Source organism: Leguminivora glycinivorella, chromosome 10, assembly GCF_023078275.1.
Source record: "Leguminivora glycinivorella isolate SPB_JAAS2020 chromosome 10, LegGlyc_1.1, whole genome shotgun sequence".
NCBI lineage: Eukaryota > Metazoa > Arthropoda > Insecta > Lepidoptera > Tortricidae > Leguminivora > Leguminivora glycinivorella.
In genome coordinates, this window is record NC_062980.1 from 19,380,850 (window position 1) to 19,406,296 (window position 25,447).

At 37.6% G+C, this 25,447-nt stretch overlaps 1 protein-coding gene across 2 annotated transcripts in view; it reads right to left on the minus strand.

Moving 5' to 3' along the window:
• Window positions 1-25,447, minus strand: part of LOC125230000 (fibroblast growth factor receptor 3-like) — a 186,009-nt gene that overhangs the window by 142,788 nt on the left and 17,774 nt on the right. Inside the window, exons 1-8 of one of the 2 annotated variants that reach the window (XM_048134908.1) lie at window positions 22,421-22,881; window positions 20,450-20,585; window positions 18,463-18,557; window positions 15,629-15,773; window positions 11,822-11,999; window positions 10,240-10,475; window positions 6,732-6,769; window positions 5,538-5,683 (exon numbers count right to left, since the gene is read on the minus strand). In XM_048134908.1, the coding sequence (XP_047990865.1) occupies window positions 5,538-5,683; window positions 6,732-6,769; window positions 10,240-10,475; window positions 11,822-11,999; window positions 15,629-15,773; window positions 18,463-18,557; window positions 20,450-20,585; window positions 22,421-22,564 (1,118 nt within the window). In that variant the 5' untranslated portion in view covers window positions 22,565-22,881. Of the gene's footprint in view, window positions 1-5,537; window positions 5,684-6,731; window positions 6,770-10,239; window positions 10,476-11,821; window positions 12,000-15,628; window positions 15,774-18,462; window positions 18,558-20,449; window positions 20,586-22,420; window positions 22,882-25,447 lie in introns of those variants that run through there. The other variant, XM_048134907.1, reaches the window with a different exon arrangement.

Below are 25,447 nucleotides of genomic sequence, written 5' to 3' on the forward strand. Positions count from 1 at the left end.
AATATACACAAGATCATACAAGATCATCCCATACATTAAAATGCGACCGCCTACGAACGCGCTTACACTCCACCACATATAGATGGCGCCACAAAAAATGCCTTGTTGCCACCGATTATTTGTAGATTGGCATTAAGTGTCAATTCCGAGCCGTAAATCTATGTCAAAAGTGACACTTAACGCCATCTACAAGTATAATCGAAAGCTACAAGACATTTTTTTGTGGCGCCATCTATGTGTGGTGGAGTGTAAGCGCGGTCTTAGGCGGTCGCATTTTAATGTATGGGATGGTATGATCTTGTTATATTTAATTTATGGTATAGCCCAATTCGCGAGAGAAATCCCGCGTCCACACACGCGGCAGGTGTATGCTCCCCAGGTGGGCGGGGTTAGAGGCCTACTCGTGGAAATTATTAGGCTTATTAAAATACCAATGTGATTTCCTGTCATTACATCCGCAACGTGATTAATGGCACAAGTTGTAACAAAAATAGTGGAGATACGAGGGGCGGTAAATCTTACACGTGTTTGTTTCATTAAGTCACACTCTAATAATCACGCAATATTGTAATATTTACCTTTTCTTATGCCATTTGCTATGTTCAAACATGGTGCCTATTAAAATTATACGCGCAATTTCAACAGTCGTGGATATTGAACGGATATTTTGTTCCGTCAATAGTAGCGGATGCAAAAGGCGCACTATTCTGACATCCTGAATAACTTTTCTAAATATAGATAAATCTGTACAGTTTATGGCCAGAAAAGTTCAATTAATTTTTCGACTTATAAAAACACATCTCATTCTGTTTAGCGATTACATATTGGTAGTTACATCTGAAACGTTATTTAATCCGCATTTATTTATTCTGATTTTACCCAGCTAACTACCCACCAACCCAAAAAAACCTATTAGAAATATATGTATAACTGTAATGCCCACTCCGTTTAGTTTAGTATTTACTATGAAAAAGAAATATCAAGAGCTATAACAATATTATCAAGAGAAATTTCCTAATGGAAGCACAAAAATAGCCAATTTTCGTGAATGAAAGAATCTCTTTTAGGTATATAAAAGTTGGCGTTAATAACATAAAAGCAAAATTCTTGGTGTTTTCCTGTTACAGTACTGAGACTACTGAGAGGGGATCCAACATTAAAACCATTTTAAATAAAATATAAAATTTGGCGATACGTATCCGCGCTGCAAACATGAAATAAGGTGAAAAAACAGGTTCATGGTCGTCATGTTTTGGAATGGAATAGGTACACATTAGGGTAAATCCACGTAAAAGTAACGTGAGTCACGACTTCATTGAGTGTTTATTTGAACTACAGCTGCAAATGAAAGGATCTATGTATATATCGGGCAAGTAACACTTATTTAGAGATAGATTATCACTTGAACTTGCGTCGTGAATAAATGGAACATGCCATAAAATCGTGACTTAAGTACGTTACTCTTGCCGCGGATTGACCCATTATAGATACCTAGGTACTAAAGTTCCATCCCGTTTAGTACACATTATGCAAATGTAAATGTTGCATGGAAATTAATAGGTAGGTACGGACAAAAACTCGAGTAAGAACATTTGTTTCAAGCCATTTCTTTGCTCTGTTATCAAGCTGTACAAGTAAGTGGCAGCTTGCGTTTGCCCGTCCGCACCAAATTAATAACAATAACACCTGCGAATAAGGTCATCACCACACGGAGCATACAGGCGTAAGAGACGCGTCGCGTATCGGAATACGGGTATCAAATGAGAGAGCACAGTCACGTTAAAAAAATTCGCAACGGAGCGTCGTCGAAAGCCTGCTTTAGAGCATAATTAATGGAAGATTTTTTTGATTGGGATATGTACATTATAGGCCGAAGTTATTTTTCATCAACCCTCCCCATCCCTCCCCCTCTGCGTCACCCCTCTTCCCCCCTTAAATAGCCGAAAATGCGGTTTTTCGCGATTTCTGACAAAACCGTTGTAGATACAGAAAAAGCGTGTAGGAAAAAAGTAATCCTTGATAAATTTACTACAAATCGTTCATTGACACTTTGGTTCTAGCACTTATAGGTTTCGCGTGATCCATCACGAAAGTTGGTCCTTTACTGCAATTTTCTTTAGTGAATGTTAAGTTTTCTCCCAAATTGCTTACGAAATCTGTTTGATATTACTAAAATATTATAAACTGAAAATGAATTTCAGGGGAAAAATCACTACCATGGGTAGGACTTGAACTCACGGCTACTGGATTGATACTCCAGGGCTCTACCAACAGCTACCAAAAGCTCATCCCCAGTCATAGATACACTATATAGATCAATGGTACTCCTAGCGACTACTACCGTGAAAATATTACGTCTTAAATAGTTACTGGAATTCCAAGACATATTGGAAATTCCACCCATGGTAGTGATTTTTCCCCCTTAATTTTATTTTAGTCATGAGTTACAATATTTTAGTTACATCAAACAAATTTCGACGATTTCGTATGCATTTTGGGCGAAAACTTAACATTCACTAAAGAAGATTGCAGCAAAGGACCAACTTTCGTGACGGATCACGCGTAAACTATAAGTGCTAGAACCAAAGTGTTAATGAATGATTTGTAGTAAATTTATTAAGGATTACTTCGTTCCTACGCGCTTTTTCTGTATCTTCAACAGTTTTGTCAGAAATCGAGAAAAACCGCATTTTCGGCACTTTAAGGGAGGGTAGAGGGGTGACGCAGAGGAGGGAGGAGTGGGGAGGGTTGATGAAAAATAACTTCGGTCTATAACGTACATATTTCAATTTAAAAAAACCTTCCATTAATTATGCCGTAATTTTAGCTAATTTCCCCCTGCTAAAATGGCCCCCCATGCAGGCGTGTATAAAACGAACGACGACGTTGTTGACGACGCTTGGTACGCAAAACGCTCCATCGTCTGTTAACGCTACGCCTGGCCACGACATTGGTAATAAGGTGACGGCGACGAGCGGCGGTTCTAACCTAATGGTCGCGAGACACTGCGATGGGACCTCTCATTCGCACCTATGGCCTCCTCTCGCCGCTGTTCAAATTGTATACTCCCACTTCTCTTCCCTATTATCTATTTAATTCTTCCACTCTGTACTTTCCTTCTTCCCTTCTTACTTGGCAGTGGCGCGGCCCTAGGGCCGCACAACTGATCACTCACACCGCAGCTGTAACTGGCCCCAGGCGCGGCTAAACAGCAAAGATCATGCTCAAAAAAGAAATCTCGCCGCTGTTGCCTTAGTGTAAGGCAATTCGGCGTGCAGCGGGGCAGGGCGTGCGGCGTGCATGTCAAACAACGGAAGCTCATACAAGTTAAGTCGACGCTGCATTAAGAGGATACGGTAGCGAAAATGCTAAAATGGAAAGGAGCCCCCCTTTCAACTTGGGAATTTTAGAATAAATTTAAAAGTGGAAAATGTCTGCCTTGGGTGAGACTTGAACTCACGGCCTCTGGATCGATACTCCAGCGCTCCCTAGCGCAGCCTAGCCTAGTGGCATCGATTGCAGACGTTTCTGCTAATCAGAAGTTAAAAATTTGGGAATTTTAGTTAAATATACAAGTGTTATTAACTAGATTGATCGAAAAAAAATTGTCCATTAAGAACATCTCAGTCAAAAGATATTTCAAAAAATCTTTAAAATCGAGGTTCCGCTCTCGACTCTTTCCTCCTTCAAAACTTAATCAATCGGAACGAATTTTGAGAATCTGAATAACAATGAAATAATCTATGTCGGACCGTTTAGCTTTTTTGGTTAATTGTTACCAATCTTGAGTATCACACCTAATGGCGCAAAAACGCCATAATGAAAAAGGCCGTTTTTGGAAATTTTTCATTGGCTCTAGCGTCTTTAAAAATAAAAATATCAAAAAAATCAAAACGGTCCGACACAGATAAAAATAATAACAATCTGTGTTGAAAAAATCATTGCTCTATCTTCAAAAACCAGGGATGAAATAGTCGAGAGCGTTTGTATGGAGACTTGACCCCTCCTGTATCGTCGTAAGTCGACGCTGCATAAAATGTACGATGCACGCCCCGCCTAACGCTCCGCACCGAGCGTTCACTCAAGCCTTACACTGAAACCAAATGTCGTCTCCATGCTCGGAGGAAATATAGACTGGAGTAGCCTTCATGTTGCGTCTACGTACAAATAATTCTGCCAAGATTCGCGGGAGGTGAGGAAATAACACATGTAAAGGAGTACTCACAAATGCAAAAAATATTATTGTCAATACACACGCACATTATGATAAAAAAATAACACATGCTCATTATGATGCACACAGACATATCACACATGGAAATACTTCGTAGAAACACAGTGTATACGGACACTAAATGCGCACGTGTGTGTCTCAAACTATAGGGATGAGGCAGGCATCGATAACTGAAGTCGATAATAATTAATGAAGCAAATTATAATTTTAATGATGTCGTTGTTTTTCTAGATCTGTTTAATGTTTGGCACTATTATAATCATATTAAGATTCACTAATGACAATCCTGGGTAGTAGGTATCACGCGGGTGGACTAGCGATGGATAATAGGATTAGTAGGTAAAGAAATATTTGACATTTTGATAAAACATTAATTTATTTTTCCAGACTAACTAATCAACAACGTTTACTGCGGTTGGTGGTACTAAATCATTATAGACAAACTTGGTTAAATAAATAAACTAGAAATGGTTTAGTCTTCATTAACTGTTTTCAATACTGGTAGTTCAAAGTGTAAAGTTTATTAAGTACATGTAATAAAACTCAAATCATTCTCTTTCGGAAAATTGCAAATATATTTCAAATGAATTGTAGGTTTGCAAATCATACTTTTTTATCGATAGTTGGTATTTCATCGACCATGCCCACATCTCTACGACGAAGTCTCGGTCAAATGATTTTTCTAATTTTCAATTTTATTATCCTTGTCAATATTATTATAATATATGCTCTATTCTAATTGAAATTAGGTTAATTCTTACAAAATATATAAATGAAGTCTCGTGGGGAGTGCGTCTTTTTATGAATAAATTGATATATAAATATCGACCCTATTGTAAACCACATTAGGTATCTTCTTAAACAGCAAAAAATCGAAGTCTCGTGGGGAGTGTTCGTGACGTAATTTCTACCCACCAACAAACTTCAAATCGATTGCATTCGATCACATAAATCGATATTCGATGACGTATGACAAAAATATTATCATTTAGATAATAAAAACAGTAATATAACAATATTGAAATTACTTACAAATGGAATATTATGCCATCTTTTTGCAAACTTGAGGTATTTGAGCGCTTATTACAAGTGTTCACAGCACACGCGGGCATTTTTAATTACCAGTGATGTGTCGTGGCGATTCTGTGAATGAGCATGAATCGATTGTGAAATTGTATTTACGTGACTTTATGAACATTTGTTCAAGTTTTTTGGCAGAGGGGTAAGTAACTGAAAGGCTACTCCAGTCTATATTTCCTCCGAGTCTCCATGTTATCATGACCTTATATTTACTACAACTCACCCCCATCCATGCGCAGGCGGGCAACCAGCAACAGGCGCGGGGCGGAGCGCGCGCAGCGCGCGTTTCGCGACGCCTGTGCCGGTTGCGACGCAGCCTGCCACGCAGATCAGAAGCAGGCCCAGGGTCAGCCAGATGAGCCATAGGATCTGGTGACAAAAATATGGGTAGGATGGTATAATAGTATAATATTCAGCATATTATTCAATTTTTTTTTAGGCGAACAATTGGCCGATAGGAATTTGGCCCCCTTTTCAACAGGCCCCGTAGTCGAATGGCATTTCTACGACGCGAAACGAAAACGAAACGCCGCGAAAGGTAGTTTGGCTCTGTCGCGCCGATACGTTGACACTTAGAGACTCTATACATCTCTAACATCTCTTATTAATAATCATAATAGCTTTGTACTTTGTATAATTTCTTGTGTTAATATTTTTTTTTTATGAATACTTTTGCTTATTAAATTGTATCTTGTTTTTTTAATGCATGTTAATTATAAGATGTAATGTTTTGAAAAGAAGTGGCCCGCCGAGTTTCTTGCCGGTCCCATAGTGGATACCCTCCTCCAACTGAGGGGGGACTGAAATCTTCTCGAGGCTGAGGCGTAGGGTTAGAGCCGGCGTAGTTTTATTTGACGTTCATAAGCGCATTGTAATATGCCTACTTGGAAAATAAATATTTCAATTCATTTCATTTCACGTAAGAGCGATAGAGATAGATATCTACGAGCGTTTCGTTTCGTGAGCGTTTCGTGAGCGTTTGTGCCATTCGGCTACGCACCCAGGTATGTTTTTGGTGGGAATGGTGGGATAGATATTACTGGTATGTGATACTTACGAATCTGTCAGTTCAGTAAATACATTTTGATCAAATAATAACGTTTTGTTTTGATTTGTCGCCACGCAACCTGCGAGCCAGACGTCATATGATTTGGTAAGAAGGGGGTGACAAAATAAATGTGGATGGGGTGATAAAAATATGCTGCCGCATTTGGACAATGATTCTAAGATATCCGATAGCAGATCTATCAGTGTCAGAGTGACGTTTTGGTCAAACAATTTTTTTTTCCTTCGTCCATTTGGACAGGCTCAAACAAAAACATCATCTGTTTATACAAAATCATCCTGAAAAAAGGTAGAGTATTTAACCAAGAAGTAAACTTGTATTAATTTAAATAAGTAGGTACATAATACTTACATGAGTATCAATTGCGGAATCAGCAACTTTTGCTGGATCTGAAACAATATTTATAAATTGAATGAGCTCTGATAATTTTCTTTTACAAGTAAACAAGCGTTTTGGCATTTCTTTCAACTTCCTATCTATTGACCCTCTACAGATCATCATCATCATCCTCCTTGCGTTATCCCGGCATTTGCCACGGCTCATGGGAGCCTGGGGTCCGCTTTGACAACTAATCCTAAGATTTGGCGTAGGCTGTAGTTTTACGAAAGCGACTGCCATCTGACCTTCCAACCCGACGGGTAACTAGGCCTTATTGGAATTAGTCCGGTTTCCTCACGATGTTTTCCTTTACCGAAAAGCAACTGGCAAATATCAAATGACATTTCGCACATAAGTTCCGAAAAACTCATTGGTACGAGCCGGGGTTCGAACCCGCGTCTTCCGGATCGAAAGTCGCACGCTCTTACCGCTAGGCCACCAGCGCTTCTTATTGACCCTCTACAGATATAGTGCGAAAATATTTGCCTTCGTATTGTTACGGAAACGTACAAGATGTACTGACATTGACTGAACTAGCATGACAAATACGATCGTTTCCGGAAAAATACGAAGGAAACCCTTTTCGCATTACATCGGTACACACCACACACCACTCTATCACACCTCTAAAAGTTGTTTGTTATTATTGTATACATCATTTTGTAGCCCTCATTTTAATTTGTAAATAAAAAAACTTTCAGTTTTAATGAAATACCGGCTTTAGCTAAACATTTTTGTAGCTAAAACATTTTTAAAATATTTATACTTACGAGCATTAGACAATAGACACCTATTACACAGCCAAGCCCAATATTTTGCTAACACATTAATAAAAGTAAATTCCACTCATTTTAAGGCCCAGTAGAAAAGAAACGCAATCCGAAAAAACCGTAGCACTTTTTTAATCACAATACGGCTGCCTTAAATTTAGATAGCAATCTTGACGCCTTTGTCGAGACATTTCATAGGTAATTTCATTTTAATAATTAACATTATAATTTTAACACAATAGCGAAAAACATGAAAATTCTTTTAAAAATTAGCAACGTCATGGTTCAGAGATGCGATCACTTTTTTTTAAAGCACAAAAAGAAATTAAAACCACGTACCTACTTTCATCTTGTTTACTCTTAGTGCGTTTTCAGATTATCCGATCCGATATCGGATGTAGGATGCTAGGAAGGATTTCAAAGGCAAAAACAAAGATGGCGGCTTATGAGATATCGGTACTACATCCGATATCAGATCGGATAATGTGAAACCGCGCTTACGCTCAATGAGGATTGAGGTTGAGGGTGATTGAGGAGAGAAAATAACACAAACCCACTGCACCTTAAGCCAAGATTTAGATACTATTTTTATGTTCACGGTAAACAAGTCGTTGTTCTGTACAATGTACGAAACAAATGATTGATTTCACCCTCTACTATGGGTTTTCACGTTTTAAAATACATTACAAGATAGGATAATCATCACGGATAATGACAATCATTGTATGGAAACTGAACAGGTGCCCTAAATGGTTACTTTACAGAACTATATTTAAATAGAAATTGTAGCACAGCCTTAACTCCCTACCCAGACGTGTAGACACACCCTCATACACACGTCTGTGAACGCCTTAACATTCATACACTCACCATTCATCACATTCACTCAACCAATCATTTACACACCTCGCGTGCGCCATATTATTTCAGTCCGAATCCGTTTGCCTTTGAAGAAAGATGTAAGGTCGCGACCTTACAACTACATGTAAGTGTCCTTCTCCTAGTTGTTTTGCGTAAATCACGGCACCCCTTTGACCATCCCCGGTTATAAAATTAAATGAAATTCTTTATTCTTCAATTTAGGTATTATCATAATGCTCTTATGAAAGTCAAGGGTACATTTTTACAAACATTAATAAATAACCAATTATCTCAACTGAAATAGTACATTACATCAGAGGCCGGGAAAATGAGGATTTCCGGCCAAGTGGGTACCTATATACGGATAGGGATACGAGGCCGGGAATCCGTTTTCACGCCGAGGCATGTATAGTGCTTTTTCTCAAACATACAATGAAATCGCTCGCACGCTCGCTCGGCCGTATAAAAAAATGCTCTAAAGGACAATATAAAAAAAAATTTAAAGGACAATATTTTATAAAAAAAAAAGTTACTTTGCAGGCCTAGCCCTAAAAATAATATGAAATCCCTTTACAGTCCTCTCGAGTTGTTGCGCCCAAAAAGCGATAGGTACTTCCCAGCCCATTTTAAGGAACGTAAAGACAATATTTCATTGCGTGTTTGAGAAAATACAATTTAAATTACATAATTGTTTTTTTTTTTTTTTTTTTTATATCACGTCGGTGGCAAACAGGTATACGGCCCGCCTGATGGAAAGCGGTCACCGTAACCTATGGACGCCCGCAACTCAAGGGGTGTCACGTGCGCGTTGCCGACCCATTAGAAACTTGTACACTTGCAAACTTGTGCAAATAAAGCAAAATAACATTATTTTGGTTTATCGCTTAAATATATTTTCCGTATATCCCGGTCTGTGATATTAGTACCTTAACTTTATAATATGCCCTAGCAATGACCGCCCCTTTTACAACGGCTTAAACTTAAACTTAGCATCTGTGAGATTACAAATATAAAAACATACCTCATATAAACGTATACCTCAAAGCCCTAGAGAAAAAGGTACTGTGGCCTAGATGGTGTTACACCTTTGGGGAACGCTTGGCTAGATGGCGCTAATATTAATATTTGACATTTTAACACATCAAGCTAACAATTGGGCCAAATTGTCAAAACTAAGGTTCAAAAGTTTTAAGCTTGAGACGAGAGATGGCAGTCTATGCACTGTGATTACACATTTTACTTTGACAGTAACTCTCTATAATACTCGATCCTCTTTGTCTATAGTCATATAAGAAATCTGTGGGTTACTATAACCAACTATAACATACCAAACATTTTATGACACTGGGGCCGATTTTTGAGTCTCACGCGTTCGAACTCAGAAAATTGTCACTGAAAACAATAGGCAAGTCACCGGTTTCAACCGGTATTTTAGTGACAAAATCCCGTATGTGAGATTCAAAAATTGCCCCCACTTTCCGTGAAATTTATGCTATCGAGTAACAAATTCTAACATATCCAAAATTCATAGTAGTGGTTGTTCTCTCTCTCTGTTTAAAAATGTAGCTCGTGTTATGGTTTCATTTTGGGATTACAACGGGTAAAAAACGTATATTACTCATATTAGTAAATATTTGCGTTAATACGCGTTCCACGTGTAATCGGTATGCGTAATCGCTACATTATTATACTTATGTAGTTTACGATACGTGCGGAAAAAAGGAAGTTCGAAACAAGTGGCGATAAATTAAAACACGACTAAAGGGAGAGTAAAACGTCGTACGATATACGTGCTTAATTTTTTCCGCACTTGTATCGTAATGTACCACACTATTCTGTAGAGTTCTTACCATAAGCCGTAGAATTCCCAGCCGGTCCAATACACGTCCTCTCATCCACAACGCTGACTCTAGCCAGCAGTTTAACGTCCTTCAATCTCTTCTCTTCTCTTCTGTCCGTTACCGGAAGAAGATAATAGCGTGAGCCTTCTCCTTCTACGATAAGGCCTGAGGTTTCAACGTGCCTGGTGACCTTGTGGGAGAACCAGGGTGATGGATGCGCGTCGGAGACCATTTGCTCGCCGATACTGTGGCCAAAAGAAATACGAGTGAAACGTCTGAAATACAAATAATAGTTCGTACTAATAATATAAATGGGAAAGTGTGTCTTGTTTGTGGTTGTTGTTTGTCCGTCTTTCACGGCAAAAGGGAGCGACCTGACGTGATTTTTTAAGTAGGACATTAATTATTACTTAGCCGTTAAGTGCGTCAAGCTTAATTTACTGTAGCAATATATTGTCTTATCTATATTCTGTATAGTTCTCAGTGAGAGCGTCTTAGGAGGTAGGTGCACATCTCTTGAACTGTATACACGTGTTTCACTTAACACTAAAAACCTGAAAACAGTTTGTTCAGAATCGAGAGTAGAATCGATTAAGCTATATCTTGATGGGGGTAATATTTTTATTTAAATTAATATTATTAGTTATTTTTTACGTGCCCATTCTATTGTACTCGTAATACAACATTGTGTATGTCGTATTGCTAGAGGTTGTTTACCTTTTTCAGTATTTAGGGGTATTAATACTGGCTGGTTACTTGGACGATTATTTTTTCCGCTACTAGTTTGACGTTGTTTGTCAGTTTAATCTTAATGTTTATCATAAGTCATAACAAATTGAACTCGTACCTAATTACAACCTTGTCATTTTGAATATTGGGTTTAAATTTGCTTACTGCGATTATCTGTCCAATTTGAAGTTTACTGTGACAAAGCTTTAAAGTGTTTTACAGTGACATCTTAGCTGTCTATTGGTAAACCTTATGTCGTTGCAGCAACGTACACAAATAAATAGTCTTATGGTTTATGATGGTAGTTAGCAATTATTTTATTGAGTGTAGAGCTAAAAGTCAAGTAGAGCTGTACAGAAAATTAAAAATTCAATAAAAAAAAAGTAACGATCAGATTAAAAGATGAATACTCTAAATGAGTTTAAAAAAATGAAAATCAGTTGGGGATGTCTGAGGTTTTGAGTGATACCGGAAACACGTTGTATAACATACCTGATGTAATTTTGTTTGTGTTTACTTCTGTTGTTTATCCAATAAAGAAAAATAAAATAAATAAGATGGTTTCTAAACAAACGGGTAGCGATAATATGACAAATACCCGGCAAAACATTTTTTTTAAAATGCAGTCTTTGTGAGTAAGGTAGGGGTAGCAGCGTCTTTATATACCTGACAAAGTAATACTGTTTTTGCAGCCCCTCGGGCAGCCTCTGTGGGTAGACCAGGGGCGGTAGCATCCAGGTGATGTTCACAGATACGTCTCTTTTCAGTAGTATCGTCTAGTTGACCTGCCATATGTTGGACATACCCCTTACTGGCGAGGGGTTTCTGAGCTAACTACAATAAAATAAATCAATATAGGTACCTGACAAAATAATACTGTTTTTGCAGCCCCTTCGGCAGCCTCTGTGGGTAGACCGGGGGCGGTAGCGTCCATGTGACGTTAACAAATACGTCTCCTTTCACCAAGACGGTCTTGGCGCGCACAACCGGCGTGGGGAGGCGGGGGGCATGTGCGCATGAACATATGCCTGACACGCATTCTGAAACAAAATTAAATTAGAGACTAACTAGGCAAAGAGGATCGAGCATTATAGAGAGTTACTGTCTAAGTAAAATGTGTAATCACAGTGCATACTAGACAGCCATCTCTTGACACAGGCTTAAAACTTTTGAACCTCAGTTTTGACAATTTGGCCCATATTCTTAGCTTGATATGTGTTAAAATGTCAAATATTACAATAATATCAAATTGTCACAGAAGAAAAAGATAATATGAATGTCAATGTCATGTGTTAGCATTTTCAATTGGTGTCTTTTATTGATTGAATTTTGTATGGCTTCAAAATTTTGTACTTTAGCAATGAAAAACTTTACTCGTAGCATTTCGAGCAAGATTTTTAAAATAGAGACCTTTTTGGAACAACAGTTTTATCGCTCTTTATCTTTGCAGAGGACCTTTCCATTAAACTTCCTTTATGTTTATATAGCTGGGAAAGGTATACAGGGTGTAAACCTAATACGGGCGAACCTCTTAACGGTGGTGAGTATAGGACATAAAAAATGGAATTAGATAACTTTTACTTAAAATTTAAATATCGGTCCGGAAATATCCATACAAATTAATTCGGCCCGCAACGTAATGCAAACACACTCGCGTTAAACGCTCGTTGACAGTTGTCATTGATTGTCATCGCAACCACGTTTACAGTCATTGAGGTATAATGTACGTAGCACATAGTAGTTCAATGTTTACAGTACATTGCTGCTGGGAAATTTTTCAAAAATTAATTATGGGCTGAAAATTAAGAGTAACGCAAAAACACCTCTTAATTAATGATAACAATATTGAATTATATGCCTGGTTTCATTTATCGCCTTTATTACGTTTACGCACTGTATTTACCTCTAGTGTAAACATTAGGAAACAAAACGTACCCTCAGCGTTTCGGTAAGCCTTATTTTTGAGGGATGTTGGACAGGGCGTCAAGCGGACGTTTGCAAACACAGCTTAGTAGAATTCTGCCAAAACGTTAGAGGAGGACGCTACTGTCTAAAAGAACAAAATCGAAAAACAGATGATTGGAGGCTGTCAATCGATCTGCAGGGAAAATGGTTGAAGAGTGCTGGCGTTGTTGGAGATTCATCGGTCTAATCCGGCGGTTTGCTCGAAATAATAGGCGGAATGTATTCTATGATGTGATTTAATGTGTAATCGGTTTTGTGCAGTAAATTCTGTGATATGATATGGACATGGCATTTCATTGAAAGCTCTCATAAACAACTACGGAAGGTCCTGACAATGGTTCTGGTATGATACGCCCACTATCCGTGTTACCATGTTAAAAGAAGAAACAATGGCCTAGGGTCCATAAAAGCATTTTAAACTAATAAAAAACCAGAATTACGTGTGAGACGTGTGAGAAATGATGTATTGTCCAAGAAGAAAATATTACATATGTAACCATGGTAACCATGAATAAATTAATGTTGCTAGTCTTATACAGTACCATGGCCCAGTGGAAGATTTTAAAAACACAGCGAGCGCAGCCATTACCTACTTGGATGAATGTATATTTAGATTATGAACTAGTTATAGTGTATTGAAGGCTAATGCTCCGGTCTTAAATGAAAGAACTTCTCCTTGCTCTTTGTTTTATTACAAAGCCAATCTCACGCTGAACAATTTGGGTTACAATCACAGCCGATATTAGCAATACAATACAGAAATACCTAAAATGATCACAGCTTGGTTATACGGTTGCTTTTCTAGTTTTTTCATAATGCCGATAATGCCTTTTTTTTCACGGTGACATCTGTCAAGATTTTATAAAAGGGCCAATCTTATTAAGGCACGTTTATGTCTACCGATAATTTGATAATGGCCAGTACATACAAAATCAATAAATTAAAATTATGAACTTAATGTCGAAAGCTAACAGTATATACAGTGTATTGTAGTCTTAATTGCCATACGATAAATAAGTAAAAATAAGTAGAATTACAAGTGATTTCTAGTAGTGAGCTACTTAAGGTAGTCCTTTGTGCTGTTAGCATTGAAAAACTTGTCGCATGTCTGTGTTGTTTAAGCCAAACATACGGTCATTTAAAATAAACAAGTATTTCTTAACATATATTTATTTTTAAAATTAACAAATATAATAATTTTGTATGAAAATCAAACTGACACATATTTATAGTCAAATATCATTATTTTAACTTTTTTCCGACTTTTTGGCCAGGTTGCACAGGCCGTGATCACGACAGACTGATGTGACAGTGATGTCCCAGCAAAATGTCGTCAACACAAAACTACCCGAAATTAATTATATCAATGTTCGGGGCAGACAAAGAAATTATAAATTTTGATCTACCTGGTTTTCTTTAATGTTTATTGCCCCTCGCGCGACATGTAACATTCACAATATCCGCGCACTACGTATACCTAAAAGTGCCAAAATTTTAACTGCTTGGTCCAGCACCACACGCTGTTGGATTAAATAAAAAATCTAAGCATGAAAGCAGGCCACCAAAACAAGAAAATCAAAATAATAAACAAAACAATATAATAATTTGTTACAACACGTGTCACCGCAACATTGGCATAGTCCGCCACGGCGGACAAATCGTATTTAGTATATATTTGGCACTGTCCGGTGCGGCGGACAACTTGTTTAGATGATGAGAAATAAATTGAAAACATAACCACTTGCAACTATTATGTAATATATTTTATTATTTATACCCTGTTCTTACAAAAACCAAAAGAAAAACGCATAAATATTTTGTAAAAACAGTTGACTTCTGATGCGGTGCCATCTTGACGAGTAACTGTCAAACGAGTGTTGACAGTGGTCAAATAGTATTTTTATACAAAGCATGTATCATAAAAGAGTCTCTTTCCATATGTTAAATTAAATAAAATTCTACCTAAAAAGCGAAATAATATTTAAATAATTTTTTTTTATCACCTGTCCGTCCCACCGGACTTTGCCAAATTAAGGGTTAATATTAAAATATATATGATAAATCGCTCGTTAAGTATGACTATGAACATGCGTAGCTCGCCGCTGCGTAAGTGTCTTCATACTAACGAAAGATTTCTCATTCATAAAATGCGGTTCGATAGGTACTGATAGATGTGACTATGTGACTTCATCCTAAACTTACTAACTAATTTGCGTAATAATCACGAGACAGAACGTTGGCAGCTGTTCCACAAATCCTAATGCATCGCGACGAGAGCTGTGTGTGTGTAGTTTCAGCGTTGTCTAAACAAACTTGACTGAACTAAATGCGCCGCGCTGTAATGATCATGGGAACTGCGTTTCATTGGGAAATGAAAAATTTACTATTTTACGCCGCTATACAAACTACATTAGGTCCTATAATTTACTAATTTCCATATCATAACATTGATAACCATACAAATATTTTTTAGCAACGCTGAAACGTCTGCGATCGATGCTATCAAACTCAAAATAAATTTAAAAGTAGAAAAATAAAGCTATCGCGGTTCATTCAGTGGTGACGACCTTCGGACGGCGCAATGGAACTCGCCGTTCGGCTGTCGGCAGCTCGCGAGAAGAATTATGAAATGCTGCATTTTGTGAACATCAAAACAGTGAGCTTTCTGTACATGTACTAAGTATTATATATTCTTTGATCTTACCAGGCAACTCCGTGCGCAGAATAGCCTCCGTCCTGCCATCCCACGGATGTGTAAGCAGTCTTATTTTATACGCGCAGCCCGGTCGCACTGCGCACGTTTCAGGGACGGGGCTGGCATGCGCAGGGATTGTCCACCACGTTGCGCCCTGTGACAAAAAGGGCAACCATATATCATCAATCTTCTCTACCGTGTCCGTGGTATCCGACAAAACAATTCACCAAAATGTACAGCGGACATCAATTTGCAATGTCGCAATTTTAATACATTTTTGACGGGCAAACATTCAAAAGATTAATGTGTCCTTACACTATTAGGATTAGAAATTTTGTGAGACCTTTCAAATGGGTAAGGCTTCGCATAGATTTCGGGAAACTTATTCGTCAAAAAACATAAAACTACTCGGTCAGTGCGTCAAAGACAACCCGTATTTTTATAATCGTATTAGTAATTAGAGGGACTGATGTGCTCAAATCAAAGCCTGCTGTTTCAACAAAAATATCAAATAAGTATACATAATTTATTTTAAATTACCTAGCGAATATACGGGTGTATAACTTTTACTAGGGGACCTAACGGACCAAGCAGGAAGTCAAGTGAAAAATATGGTTTCTGTTTCATACATTTTCGCATTTTCGCGAATTCGGCTTTGCTAGTTAGAAGTATGTACAGTCAACCAATCGGAATCCTAGGCCACTGTAGAAGCCTTTCACAGTAAAAGTCAAACTGGCTTCTATAACAAATAAAGCACGGTGTCAATACGACAGGGTTCTAGAGTGACCTGGGATTCTAATTGGTTGACTGTACTTTCACCCCGTAAACTATAGATGACATGTGTGATCACAGATGTTAATAAATAAACCTAAAACAACCGTCAACATTTCAATCTTTTGAGAAATGCCGCACATAGAAGTAAATACTAATACATTTTCTATGTGACCACAAAATAATTGAAAGCGTACATTTTGATGTTTCATCCCCAGTTTATTTATCTAACAAGATTGCTATTCATTTAGAAGATGAACAGTCAGATGGTACATCGTGTTATCTTTAAGTAAAATGCAAATAGCGTAACAAATTGAATTCGAAATAGCGAAATTGAACTTGTGTGAACTCTGTATGTAATTTAATTTGTTTTAACTTTATCCTAATATAATTAAGTATAGTGAAAGAACAATAGCTACCAGTGTTGCCTGTGGGGCTTCTATATACAATATTTTATCTTATATGTACCTATAGAATAACTATGCTTTTTGATGAGTGTACAAGTTTCTAATGGGTTGGCAACGCGCATGTAACACTCCTTGAGCTGTAGGCGTTCATAGGTTACGGTGACCGCTTTCCATTAGGGGGACCATATCGTATGCTTGTTTGCCACCAACGTAGTATAAAAGTTAAAACTAAAATTGACTTTTTGTGCAAAAACATGATTTTGCTTCCAAAGAGAAAAACTAAAGGGTTTTTTGCATAGGTAATGGTGCTTTTTTCTGCACTAGTTCCACTAGTACAGTCAACAACACAGCTGTCAATACAGACAAAGTGCGCCTGTTGCAAATTGATGGCAAACATACATGTCATTCAAGTATTCAATAAATGAGAGAAGTAAAAAATTTTGTTGTTGATTTGACCGATATGACGTGTGATTTAAATATTGGCAGTTTAGTGAGTTACAGTTTAGGTACAGTTTATTGATATATGTTTCAGAACATAGTTCCCACACGTTGGGGCGATACACGGATATGCGCGCCAAGCTGACGTCAGAACGGCGTGTCTATGTAACTATTTATTTAATGCATGTATTTTCTTGAGGTACAGTTTTCTTCGCTATAGGTACAGTTTAGTACAGTTTAGGTACTTACAGTTATTTGGTGCAAATTTTGTGACTATTCAGACATCTCTCACGCCATCCTGACGGACACATATTTTTTGGCACTTTGTCTGAATTCACAGCTGTGTGAGCTGTGTTATTGACTGTACACTGTACTACATTTACTGGTCATGTTCAAATTTCAAATAACCAAAAGGCTGTAAAACGTCGTACATTAATGTTTTATGTATGTACGTTAATATTATTATTTTATTCTGTGATCCAGCAGGCCTATGATGCTTGCAATTCTATCACTTATATCATATATGCGGTTAAAAGCATCCGTCATGTTTTGGCAATTATGTCAGTGTGAGAGTGACAGATGCCTTATCCACGTTGATAAGTGATGAAACTGCAAGCATGATAGGTTTTTTATTTAGGTTCAAGTTTAGTACCTATTTAACACTCCACAGGACGCGTGTTATCTAATGACGTAGTAAACTATATTGTACCTATAGCTGATATCTTATCAACTGTCATTGATTACCGAAAAATTGCCCGTAAAACGCGAATTATCAATTAGCCTATGTTATTACGTGGCACGCTGATAAGTTGGTGATACTACATATAAAAGTAGCATGTCTAAATTCTAACTAAGAACGTCCTATAATATTTTTTTATTATTATTATAAATGGGCATACTCTTGGCCACAGACCAGCCAAAAGCAAAGATTGGCCTACGACGGAGTGAGCACGCCCAGAAGATGCGTATTTACTCTTGATTTGAAGGTTGCCGCGTTTATTTATATCTTATACCTTTAAACGAGCAATTCTTGTATATTTATCCGTTACCGCCATACAAAATGTATGAAAAAATGGTAAGAGAATGGGAAAAAACCTTGGGACACTTTTTTTCTCCTATTAGGTTTGAAAGAGCTCACGATTCTGAATAGAAACCGCATAAAAATTTCCGTCCAAAAAAAAGCGGGGTGGACAACTGTGACAAAAATGGCCCAACTATCTAACTTACCCCCGGAATGTTATACTCATAACACATGGTCATCCTGCAGTCTTCAGTATCCGTCTCACTATGGACCTCCAAGGAATAGTCGAGAGCTGGCGGACCTGCAACAAAAACTATATCAGCAAAGTCCTGTCATGGTAAAACAAGATAGGATTAATAAATTACAAGTGGCGGCACATAAGTTTAGCGCTGAGTGAAATGTGGAGGGGATAGCTGCGCATGGGGACGCATACCCCCTGTAATCCCCTGAGAGACCTGTTTTTGACTTCTGCGCAATAATTGCCAGTGCTAAAATTATGTGCTGCCACTTGTAACTCAATAAAATACCCTTTAACAAAACAAGAGCCAAGGTTTACACAAGAACACAGCACCACCTATGCACAAGTTGAAAACGTACTTCAATGGTAGATGGCGCCTATTGTTTTGTAAATATTATAGTTTATGTTTCTGATTTGAGCCACAAGATGGCAGACATTAACCCTGTAACGTAGTTCTTTCACGTTTTTCTATTTATAATCGTCTTCCAGAAGTAAGACCATGAGCTGATTTTATTGACCACTGTGACGCTTATTTAATTTCTGATTTCTGAGAAACCATGATATCCAAATATAATATAAATTCTTATATTCATTTACTCCAATAAGATTTAATCCCAAGTGATGTAAGTTAGCCATAAAAGAGCCATTATAACACCCCAGGTCGTAAAATAACACCTTGCTTTACGTAAGTAAAAGAAAATTATGTTCAGGCTTACTAATAGGAAAAACGGATAAAAGAAACATTAAAGTGTCGTTACGTCTCTGTTCGTAAGCCACAGGAATTTCTCCCCGAGGCGTACTAACTACTAATGTATATTTATAGGCTTTTACTGCGAGAAATATCCGACAAAATACAGGAAAACAAGCTGCGAAGACCACTAACCAAAAGCTAAAGCTAAAGCGTACAACTTTGCATCTACGGTAAATGAGACAAAATTAAACTGAAAACAAGATGGAGGGACGTATCTAAACTATCTAAGGCTATAAAATATGACTGATAGCCAAACATCCTAATGAGTATTATACATATTCTTAGGAGCAAAGTGTCCGAAAACGACGTCAAGTAAGTACATACCTATAGGACGAAGTGTAGAAACGAAACTTGAGGAAAACTGACCTCACTACTCTGTGGGAAAGGAGCATAAATTAGAAGCGAGAAAAAGAAGAGAGATACTTTTTTTAATCGAAGATATCCAAAACATCAGGGTACGTCCAAATGCATAAACGCTCACGATTACTTACACACCACTTCTTAGCTATATATCGCTATTGCTCTTGTGTATTGGCGCAACAGAGTCAGACTGCATTTCTGTCGGCGTCTAACGTCGACGATTGCCGTTCAACTACGCCGGCGGCTCACGATCTGACTCCTTAAGTGATAATAGAACTGCTTCAAACTCTTCAAAGTTTCTCGTTCGAGCATTTTGAGATTCTTGGCTGGTTTTCTACCGAAGATACAGATGGCAGCCAGGTCACGTTGAACATCAGCTCATAGGACTCCTTAAGTTGTAATGGAACTGCTTCCAAGTTCCTCGCTGGACCATCATACTGAAAAGGGTTAGCCGAAGATGCTCACCTAGAGTTAGGGGAAGGTTGCGATCATTGGACCAGCGCTTTGATTGGACCACTTAAATATAATAATCGTGCTAGATGGAATCCAGTAAGGTACAAGGTGACCTTAGGCCTCACCTTGGGCCACCCCGTAACCTCAGTCCCGCCTTGCTTCCTGGAAGAGAGTGACGCGTCCAAGTGTGTTTCGAGCGCTGTTGAAGTTAAATTACGCGAAGGAATAAAATCACGAAAGTATAAATACGTGTGTCTGTGTTGATGTATAATGCTTAAATATTTATTTTTCCTTGAGGGGTATTGAGGGGTTATACTGCTTCCAGCGAGGACGCTGGACCAGCAGGGAGCATTTTGAGATTCTTGAGCTGTTTTCTACCGAAGATACTGACCTAATGGTGGCAGCCAGGTGACGTTAAATGTCAGCTCATGATCTGACTCCTTGAGCGGTAATGGAACTGCTTCCAAGTTCCTCGCCGGACCAGCATGCTGTACTGGATAATGAGGATCTGGTGGATCTGGACCATCCTGTGGACAATTATTTTATTTTATTTTATTCCATTTTAGGCCTCACACCTATTCTCACCAAGCTTAATGTGTGCTGTACCAGATTAATACCCTTGATTCTCCCTCTATCAAAGACTATCCTCACTAAACTTGTTTCTCTATAGACACTAGTCCCATATATTTTTTTTTTATAATATAGGACGTTCTTACACAGATTGACCGAGTCCCACGGTATGCTCAAGAAAGCTTGTGTTGTGGGTATTCAGACAACGATACATATAATATACAAACTTACAACTTACTTACTTATTTACAATACAGACACGGTATAAATTGCTCAGGTTACTAATCCGTCATGACATCCGATGTGTATATAGTAAATAGGTTACAATAATTTGATAATAATCCGCTTTCATTCATAGATATCACATCCGTTTTAGCAAATACCAGTGTGAGTAGGTACTATGAGTTACTCGATAGTTGATACTCACACGGAAAATGCATGTAATTTTTGGTTCTAGGTTAACCGTTTGGTATCGCTATTATTCACTTTTTTAATGTACTTCTTCTCTTCTGCCTTGATCCTGATATTCAAGAATTTGGTTATAATCATGGTAGCTACAAATGGCCTGATTTCTTATTATTTTATGACGCTTTATAACATGTTCGTTATATTACCTATATGTGACTTTTGCGGGTCCATATTGGCTCATATAAAATTATTTGTTATAAAATTATTGTTTATACCGATTTGTGCTCCGAATGATCATTTCTCATAATTTTACTTATCATAATTTTGTGTCATTATTATCAATAGTACTACTATCACTGTTCATAATAATCATTTAGTCGAAAATTTTTAATCATAAATTTTATACAAATATTTAATAACATTCATAATTTTGTGTTTAAGAAAATCATTCATCATAAAATTATTTAAAAAGTTTTGGGGAAGTTCTATAAAAAACTTGTGCCATTTATAGAAGCGCGCTTGAAGCTTTTACAGTGACATATACAATTTACATTAAAAAATCGTTTCTGGTTCGCTCACGGTCAACCTAACACGCTCCTCCTCGCTACGCTCGTCGTCGCACCTAACTGGACTGTCACATGATGTCTGTTCTGTTAACAATAATATAACAATAAATTATATTACTCGCAATCGTTATGATCAATAAGTATATAAACATAAACATTAGTATAAAACGTATTTATGATGAATGACATTATGAACATAAGTCATTCGAAGTTACGATAGTTATTAACATAAAATTGTTATAAATAATGATCGTTATAATGTAAAATTGTATGAGAAACATTTTCGGACTACCAATAATCTATATAACAATTTTATATGAACTTTGGCGCACCCGACTTTTGCACATTTGTTTCCTAGTTTTCTCCAAAAAAACATAAAAAAACCTGTGATGTTTCATACTCCACTGTCTGCCGTAAAAATATCCGTGACTAATTTGGTAACATCTTATATTGTTGGAAAACAATAGCAGCGCACACGCGTTAATGGATACGACGAACGTTTTTTCCAACACTTGTCGAGCGCACTACATCTTCCAGGATACTTTATGAGCAGTAAGATATTTTTATTAAAAAATATTTAGAAAAACGACTTAGGGCCAGTTGCATCAACCACAGTTAGCAGACATCAAGTCACGCAGCAGAAGTCTATGGAAATTCTCATACAAAAAAAATGCCAGCGCTATTCGGCCACTGACGGTTGACAGTTTGAACCGACCCTCAGGTAAGTAGGTATATTGAAAACAAATACTGGTTTATGAACAATCCTGACTCGTAACAGCAAAATACTAAGAACCCCGTAACAAAATTATGAAACTCACAAAGTAGATCGGGCGAGGCGGTCGAAATCCGGGAATTATTCGCCCAGAGTTTCTGGGAAATCCCGGAAGGTCTTGTAGACCTAGACACCACGTGGCCATGACCGAAAACGTAAACAAACAGCCGTGGAGAACACTTTTGCACATTTTTAACACATTGGACGCACAACGAGTTTAGTCATTTATTTATTATTTATTTATTTTTTAGTCATTCGGCGATTGTCGATGATTGTCGATAATGCAGTTCATAAGACACTTGTTTATTAATCCTGTGATTTTCCTGTTATCTTTTTGTCATCATTGTTTTACAGTTACACATTTTGAAATGTTATTTGCACAGCACTAAAACCAAATTATAATCAAAAAACATTTGCGTGTTAAGTTTAGTCTCACATTAAAATAGCATTATCACACTCGCGATTACTGAAAATATTGAATATAGGTAAATAGTCGCACTGCTAAAAACAAGTGAAGTTAGCTATTTTCCGTCCAACCTACTCGTAATGATAAAACACTACACTGGGTACCTAGCCAACGTCCAATTTACTTACGTTTCGTAGCTAGCTCTCCCTATCGCTCTTCTGTATTGGCGTGACAGAGACAGACTACGTTTCGATCGCCACGTAGCGTCAACGATTGTCTCTTCGGATAGACCGGAAAGCCCAAAACAAACGCACTACCAATAAGCAACAATCATAAATGGGTTTTATACCGTTTAAATAACGTTTAATTATAAAATCGAGTAGGATTTATTACGTTTCTTATTGGAATGCGTTGATGTCAATCGGATATTGGAGATAAGATAAATAAAGCGTGAATCGTACACTCGTACGCGAATAGACTCGTTTGCACGACGGTAAACAGACACTTGTAATCGCGTACTGAATTACTGCACTGTTGAAGTGGTGGAATTAATAAAATCATTATCATTCAAATAATAACTAACTGCATGACCTGAAATTTGGATAGATATCAGCCAATTTGTGGGCCCTGGCGGGGTTTCATGAAAGCTAATTGTAAAATTTAAGATACACTTTTACAAATAAACATAATTATCTTGGTTTATCATCTCCGAGTCCTTTTTGCAGGGGTCCGATCCTAAAACAACTATTTAAAGGGTATACGGAGAAAACATGTCTAGTCCACTGTTTTGTAAATAATTTTTATGAAAAAAAAACCGCCTTCCTTTGGGGTTCTGGTGATAAATACTTTCAAATGTTGGATTATGTTATCAATTCGTCTGTATATTTTTTAATGTTTGTTATTCGATATTTCCGTCATTTCTGAACCAATTTTGAAATTTGGATGATTCTGAAGTACTTACAGATGAGAATGATTATCAGAACGGAACTCTAACCAGGGGCGGCTCACTCTTCATCAGCAGTTCCACTGCACCAAATGTCACTGTTCTGGACGTAAGTGCATGCTGTTCTTATAAAAATACCAAAGTCACTATAAGTGTGCCGTTCAGATTTGAGGAGTTCCGTTCTGACCATCATTAGCAGTTCCACTGCACCAAATGTCACTGTTCTGGACGTAAGTGCATGCTGTTCTTATAAAAATACCAAAGTCACTATAAGTGTGCCGTTCAGATTTGAGGAGTTCCATTCTGACCATCATCAGGAGTTCCACTGCACCAAATGTCATCCATCAAAAAACACAAAAATCACCATATGTATGCCTTTCAGATTCGAGGAGTTCCCTCGATTTCTCCAGGATCCCACCACCAGATCTGGGTTCTGAGAAAAATGGGACCAATCTGTATGCATATACATTCAATCAAAAAAAAATTTTTAAAATCGGTCCAGTAACGACTGAGATATCGAGGAACAAACATTAAAAAAAAAAAAATAATACAGACGAATTGAGAACCCCTTCCTTTGAGATTTGGAAGGCGATTAAAAATCGAAGAGACTCGAAGAGAAATTCCCGAAATTGCGAATGTTGTCATATTATGGAAATTACTCGATATTATTCTTCGCCATTTATTGCCAAGCTTTTGGATCAATTTCTATGGCATTTGAGTAGGTATGTAACTCAACCATCAAATGAAGCGATCGTCAACTGAGAGTTGAGATCGTTGAGAACATTGCGTAATACATTCTGGGGCCCATTTGTCAAAGTTACAATTTACAAGTGGTTGTCAATGTCTAATATGACAAGTTGGAAAGAGACTTCCGCTTGTAACTTGTAACTTTCAGTTTTGAGAAATGGGCCCCAGGTTTTAGTTGTCCTTATACTTAACGATACCGTCTTTATGCATGAACAGTAATAACTTGTAACAAATCTACGACGCAAGGTAATGATGTTGCGCGCCGGGTTCGTACGCAACACATACAAGCGGATGAGAATGAACGAGAATGAATCTTTCTCTTCCCTTGCATGTACTGCGTACGTACACGGTGCGCACACATACATACCGCGCGGCTTATGTTTGTTAGAAGAGTTACTACTGGTCTCATACGCTGCTGTGTAAGGAAGTGATACTACACATTTTGATGTAACTATCAGTAGTGGTATAAGCTTAAAGAGAATGTTCTCAATGACAACTTGAATTTTCTCATGTAACAGTAATTTACGGAAATTTTGAGAATTTTCCGGAATTGCTAGTCCGGTATCTTCAATATCACACATACATAAGTTCTGAAAACTTCATTGGTATTGCCACAGGTATTGCTAAAACTGAAGCTGGGGCTTAAACAACTTCCTTTTAATTAAGTTACAAGGACATGTGGCCTACAAAAAACAAACAATATAATAAATACATACATACATACAATCACGCCTGTATCCCATAAAGGGGTAGGCAGAACACATGAAACTACTAAAGCATCAGTGCCACTCTTGGCAAATAAGGGGTTGAAAGAAAACGAAACTGTGACATTGCAGTGACAGGTTGCCAGCCTCTCGCCAATAATAAATAAATATACTAAATCTCTTGTGGCGACAGGCGTATTAAATATATTGTTAATAAATAATAAATATTTGAACAATAATATAATGTTTTAAAATGCTGTTACGCTTCGCGCG